The 7,151-nt window shown below is 37.1% G+C and overlaps 1 protein-coding gene across 2 annotated transcripts in view; it reads right to left on the bottom strand.

The window, feature by feature from the left end:
• The window catches only part of Prkn (parkin RBR E3 ubiquitin protein ligase), a 1,339,037-nt gene that overhangs the window by 1,095,943 nt on the left and 235,943 nt on the right, over positions 1 to 7,151 (bottom strand). For both annotated transcript variants that reach the window (XM_033763332.1, XM_033763333.1), the window contains exon 2: positions 4,355 to 4,518. In XM_033763332.1, the coding sequence (XP_033619223.1) occupies positions 4,355 to 4,518 (164 nt within the window). The remainder of the gene's footprint in view (positions 1 to 4,354; positions 4,519 to 7,151) is intronic.

Here is a 7,151-nt window from a genome sequence, read left to right as displayed (position 1 = left end):
TTGTTTTTTTTTTTTTTTTGAACTCTGGTTGAGGTAACAATAAATTCATATAAAATTGTTAGAAACAACATAGAGTGATCCTTAGGACCCTTTTCAGCATTCCGCAGTGATGAAATCTTACAAAACTGAGAAATATCGCAGCTGTGCTATCAGCATTGCTATAGTCAACATACAGAACATTAGGCTCTCACCCGCTGCCCTTTTAGACACAAATGCTCCCATGCACCTACTCCTCTCCCTAGACCCTAGCAACCACTAGCTTGCACTCTTTTTCTATTGTTTTGGAATACTATGCAATATTCCAAAAATATACTAAAATAGAAACACTCAGGATATGTTCTTTTGGGATTGGTTCCATTTTATTGCCTTACCTCCACTAAACTGCAGATATATTCATCTCTAATTCACAATTAAAAGGAGTTTTGCATTAATCTCTTAGATTCTGAAGTAAATGCTAAGTGATGATGACAATCATGATTCTATCAAATGTAGTAATTTTTAATTCATATACTATATATAAGAGGTTTATATAAATAAACTAATTTAGTGACCACAAAATTGCAAAAAGGTTCTGTTATTATTTCTGTTTTACAAATGACCAACTCAACACAAAGGAAAGCCAAATTCTCTGAGCATGTAACATATACAGTTAAAAATCATTTTGCTTTTTTTTTTCCTATTACAGGCTAGACAATTTGGCAACTTAAGAGCAAAATCATGATATAAGCATTGTAGAATATTATGTAACCTTAGAAATGAATATTATATAATATGAAAAATTGCATATGATATAATCTTGAGTGAAAATAGTTTGAATATAAAATGGTACATTCATACTGTTTATGATAGTTCGACATAAAGTCAAAGACTAGGAGCAAGGGCAAGGTTACAACACAGTATGGGACCCACTTCTCTTCTAAGTAATCCTCACACACATACCCACTGTATATGTGTCTGTTCTCGCTTCAGTGAGAGGCTGAGTTGAGCATATTAATCACATGCTTCTGTTATTCAAGCTTCTAGACTCCCCACTGAAGTCTGCTAGCTTTCACGAACCACTATTCTGAACTGAAATCCTGGAATCTCACCTAGTTTCCAAGTCCAAATGCTCTGTTTTTACTCATTCTCCATCTTTTCACAGCCTACATGCTTCTTTTACCTTTTCCCTTTTTATCCAAAACATCATCAACCAGTTCTTCACCTTTCTAATTGCCTTCACTGGAATAGAAAATGTTCCATTTACCTTTTATCCTCAAAATTGAGAAAGTCTTCAAAGTACTCTCGAGTCAGCTGAATGAATGGCACTCCCTCTCACAGCTCCTTCCCTTGCTGTCTAAATAAAGACAACGCTCATGCTGCTTCACTCTCTGGTCCTTGGCAATTGTATCTATCTCAGAAACTGTCATATATGTTTTCCTCTATGTGGATGGTACTTAAATATCACATGTGCTGCTAAATTCGCAGATCTTAGTTCTCCAAGACCACATGACATCTCCACACACATATCCTGACTTCATCAGTTCTCATCACTCACAAAAAACCACAATCCTTACCACAATCAACTTCCTACTTCCATGTTTTCTTGCTGGCATCCCATTTTGCCCCAGTTCTCCATGAATGATACCCAATGCCAAAGAAGTCAAGACTGACAAGTTCAGTTTGAAACTCTATTGCTTTCCCAACCTTCAGCATCTCCTCTAGGTTCTAGAACAGGAACTCACCCTTCCTCTCACCTGTGCTCATTCTTTCATCTATGGAATCTGACCTCAGTTCATTCATGTGATTTTTCTCAATGACTTCTAATCAGATATAATTTGTTCACCTTTAAACTTTGTAATACTTATTTTTAAGTAGCAATATGGCAATAACTATGTTTGGCATCCAGAGCCCAACATAAAGAACAGTCTATACAAAGATAGGGGCTGAGTTTTGCCCTTCTTTGAATCCCTTCAGAAGTTCAGAACATTGGAACTGTTTAAGGGGCACCTGCCAAAATAAAGACACTTAAATTAATAAAGTATACGTAGATGTTTGTAAAAATCAAAGGTCTGTAGAATTAGTCTAACTGAATTTGAAATTACTAATTGTTTCCCAAATCAGACTCTATGGTATAGCTGAGCAGTTTTAGAGCCTTAAAATTTTGGAATATACAATATTTGGATTCAAGAAGCTGTTTTAAATCATTTATTTTTGATGGAAACATTCTTGGATTTAGAGGTTGGCAGATACAGTGAAAAGCTTTTTAGTTGACTGAAATAAAAAAAAATCAAAACACTTTTTAGCACATGCACTTCCCTTATAAAAACAAATTGCCTAAAAGCAAAGCACAGCAGTTTGTGCACAATGAGTTTGTGCCTCACCAGCAGCAGCAGGAGATGCAGGGAGAATGACAGGAACAATTTACATTTCTATAGCTCCTTTGTATACCCACCTTCCAATAGCATTTCACAAAGTGGTAAATATCATGGCTTCAAAGTAACAGTGACAGGAAGTCTATGCAAAGACAGGCTGGACTCAGGGTTGTTAGATACAGAGCCCCAGGAGCAGAGTAGTGGTTCCCACATAGCTATACTCAGGAGAGCATTTAATGGGTGCTGGCTAGGAAAAGGGGAACATGTGTCCTTCACCATCTCCCAAGCCATCTAGGAAGGACTTTTTCCTGCCTTTACACTGACTTCACTACACATGCAATATACCTGCTGATTTTCTCAACAACCACTGGTCTGTACTTCTAGTTGATAACACGGTTCATCAGTTCCCTCGCCATTTCCTCACATCCCTACAAAAATCACTGCTTCAAAAGAATGATACACACCTCACCCCACAAAGAATGGCTGCTATCAAGAAATCACACAATAACAAATGTTGGCGGGGTTGTGGGGAGAAAGGAACCCTCCTCCATTGTTGGTGGGAGTGCAGACTAGTGCAACCACTATGGAAATCAATATGGAGATACCTCAAAGAGCTTGGACTGGAGGTTCCATTTGACCCAGCCATCCCTCTGCTGGGTATCTTTCCAAAAGAACTAAAAGAATCATATCACAGAGAAGTATGTGGACCCATGTTTATAGCGGCACAGTTTGTAATAGCTAAATCTTGGAAACAGCCTATTTGCCCATCCGTTGGAAACTGGATAAAGAAGTTGTGGTTTTTCTATAAAATGGAATATTACTCAGCCATAAAGAGCAAGAGAATAGATTCATTCATAGGAAAATGGATACATATTGAAGATATACTCCTAAGTGAAATAAATAAGTCACACATATGTAAATACCAAATAGCTTCCTTGGTGTGAATATTCTGCAACAAGGCATAAGATTCTAATAAGATTACTGACATTTAGAAATTTGAAGAAAGGAGCTAAAGGTGTAGGGAAGGTGTGATGCATAGGGGAAGAACAAAAAGGGAAAAGAAAAAAATGTGAGAGAATGAAAAGATGAAAATAAAGTGTTTGTAGATGGGGAGGGGAGGAGGGGGTGAAGGGAGCGCAGAGGAAAGGGGAAAAAATGAGAATCAAGACTTGCCATGTAAAGGTACATGATCCCAACAATGAATGTAACTGTACTGTATCCCTAAATGTACCAATAAACTCAATAAAATTATAAAAAAAAAGAATGATACACAGAGAAGAAAGCGGGGAGTGCAGTAGTGAAGCAGCAGCCTCCTCAGAGAACCCGAGAAAAACTGGGCAGTAGAGTAGAGAACACTGCTCATTCTGCAATATGTTGGGGGCTCATTAAGACCAACTTTATTGAGCTTTGCAAAAACTACACACAAAGGTGCTCTCTTGTTCTGCTTCTACTTTCCTTCTCCACCAGCTCAGGAACTTTACAACTTTGATTCTGAACCTGGTCAGGGAAGTTCTCCGAGTCACAGGAAACAAAACCAGCTTGTACCTGCTCTACTTCTCAGAGCAGCAGCCTTAACTGTCCTCCAGGGGTCACAGTCGGGTTACAAATCCCTCACAGTGCAGGGTCTGAGCAGCCTGATTGAGAACAATTTATTGGAATCCTTCTTCATTAAAATTCAAATGGAATAAGTAAGCTAGAAATTGAACAGACCCTGAAATTGTGCCTTGCTGCTCTTGTAGTCAGTAAACATTTATTTACTAAGCACAGCTCGTGGTTCTCTCTCCTCCTCACTTACAATTGCTCCTGCACTCTTTCCTGCTTGCTGTTTCAATTCATAATTAAGAAGGTCAGAATTAATGAAGCAGTGTGGAGTAAAGTTCAAGGAATCCCCTGGCACTATTTATTCTATTAGATTTCGGGCACGAAAGTCAGATTGGCAGCATAAGCCACATTAACAATGAGGCTCACTACATCCCACGAATGACCCACACAGGGAGACTCACCTGCACTGTCAAGTCATTCCAAAGCTCCTTCCCTGCAAAAATCACACACAGTTGGTCAGCTGGAACCCCTTGTCGCTTAGCAACCAGTTCTTTGAGCTGGAAGATGCTGGTATCAGAATCAACCTCCACTGGGAAACCATGGCTGGAGTTGAATCGGACAAACACTGACCAAGAAATTGGAAAGAGAGAGAGAGAAAAAAAATCATTACTCAAAGCACTTAAATGGCAACTGCAATATGTCCGAACCAAGTTACCCCTCGTCTGCCCTTCAGTGAATGGCATATATTTTCTTTCACTTATAACTGAAAACTTAATAGTAAAGCAATATTTGGAGAAAACTGAGTTTTCCCAGGCATTTTTCATATTTTAGTCAGTGACCTGTAAACCAAAATTCCATTCTCCTTTTGACATCCATCCTGGGAAACAGAAGGACTCAAGCAGAACACTTGCTTGATTAGAGTAGTGAGATTCCCATAAGTTTATCAAAGAGATTCAGCTCTGACAGCCTCAACCAACTCTCAGTGCCTCCAGCATGGCCCTGAATTAAAATAAAAGGCAATGTGCTAGAATCCAAAAGGAGGAGAAAATCCAAGCAACTCTATGGATTAGAGGGAAGAACCACTTGGGGCCATGTCTATGGCTCAGGGCTTTGGAGGTCCTGGCCAAAGCTCTCCACTGGTTCTATGAAGACATTTGTGTTTTGTTTTACAAATAATGGCTTTATTTCTCTTATTGGAAACACATTTCCCCATGACATACGGGCTGGAACCTACTCTTTTTTGTCTACTGTCATTTCACTTCAATTGCCATGTTACCTTTTATACACGCCCAGTGTTATTATACCTCATATGTTTTTTCTAAGCTCATCAAAGATATGGTCTGGTCACTATTTTTAGCCTTATGTAATGAAACAGTGAATAAAGGCCCAGAGAATTGTGATCACTTTCATAAGGACACTAACTTCTTTGTAAAAATTATAACTTAGAATCGGTTTGATCTTACTTTAAAGCTCATCCCATTTCCAAAGCCTTTCAGAAGAAATGTCCACCTTCCTTTTATTATAAGAATGATCACCAACAGCAACAAACATGCTTTGTAACATAATTCAGATATTCCTTACACAGGTGAGCAATAGAAAAATGGGGTTAAAAACAAACATACAAAACAAAAAGAAACAAATAAAACCAAAGCTTCAGAGATGAGCTAAAACCAAAGAACAAGGAACAATAAAATGATAAAGGTACCACAATAAAAACAGGGGGCAAAGAAGACAACACAAGAGCAAAAGCCCAATGTATTCTACCAACGTGGAAAATATTTAGAAAAAGTGAAGACTGAAAGTGACTAAATAAAGCATCCTAATAAAGAAAATCATTACAAATACCCAAATGTATCGAAAAGGCTATTACTGATATATTTTTAAGTAATTTCAATACACACCTTTGAAAGTAAAGGAAAAAAATGTATTGGGACCCTTGACACATTTTCACAGCATCCACATATCAAAGACAGTAAGACAAACAATTCATCAGGTAACATATAGAACAAGAAAGGGGCTACACAGGATAAAGACAGTTCTAAACTAGATTTTCTATTACCGTGAAGAGATTTTTAGAAAAGCAAGCACCATAGTGGGGGATATACAGGAGAAAGCAGCTATTACAAAAACTATTACAACAATGGATGAAAATTTGGGAGATTCCACATTGATGAGATTATTTCCAGAGGTATAAGTCATGGGAATTCTATTGCAAAGAAAAAATTATAAAAAATTAAGGAAAACAAAACCATAATCTATACCAGAGAATATTGCACAAATACTCTAATGATCACTACCATAAAGCCTTGTTATAAACAGAGAAACTGAAGTTTAAAGTTACCTTCAATATGGATAAATCATATAAATAAAGCAAATGAATATTTTTGAACATTAAGTCAGACAGATAATGTAAATGTACAATGGAATGATTAACCAAATGCATAGAAGGTATGTAGTGAACTAAAATATTTGCATGAAAATGAAGAAATGTCTTAAAGGAGTGACCTCAATAATCAAAGATCACATGAAAAATGACTAGTGTATTTTCAGTGGGGTCTCAATCTTTTCCTAACCAGTGTGAGAAATGTGTTGTGTTCCATCTGTATTGGCTCCTTAAATCCAGCTACAATTCCCCAAAGAGGAGAGAAGGCAAGCATCTAACCCTTTTCAAATGTCTTTCGAGCAAGGAAAAGAAAAATATGAATTCTGGTTATGCCATTTGTTAATTTTATAATGTAGGACACATCATCTAGTTTCCTTGACTCTTATCTGTCATATCTGCTAAATTCAAATAATGTATGTAATCTCAAATGCCTATTAAATAAGATTTATTGAAACTATAGATACTTCAGAAAATTTCAGAAACAGTCCTTAGTCCTATGCCTATACTTTTTCTTATAGGGCAAGTCTGTGCTCCAAAATCAGTTTCCAAATTTTAAACCACTCAGGGGAGGTAGAGCTAAACAACACTCATTGTCTGTATTGTAATTAAAACAAAAACTCCACATCTACAATCCCACTATGATTTTCCTCTTCTTGCCATATTTGATCTTTCAGAAATATTAAATACAATAAGCTTCTGTTCTTATAGTATTTTTTTTCCCTTAGCACTCCCCAGCCTCTTAGTTTTCTCCTAGAATGCAGGATAGACTTGTAGCATTATCTTCTGGATTCTCCTTTGTTGAACCTGCAGATGTTAGTGAAAAACAAAAAGATCTTGCAATTGGTAGAAAGATAGGACAGACAAATCAAGAAATA

The sequence above is a fragment of the Fukomys damarensis genome, unplaced genomic scaffold (genome assembly GCF_012274545.1).
Source record: "Fukomys damarensis isolate Sample0158 unplaced genomic scaffold, DMR_v1.0_HiC HiC_scaffold_14, whole genome shotgun sequence".
Lineage (NCBI taxonomy): Eukaryota > Metazoa > Chordata > Mammalia > Rodentia > Bathyergidae > Fukomys > Fukomys damarensis.
Note: the sequence above shows the minus strand (reverse complement) of the source record. Positions and strands in the feature narration are given on the sequence as shown.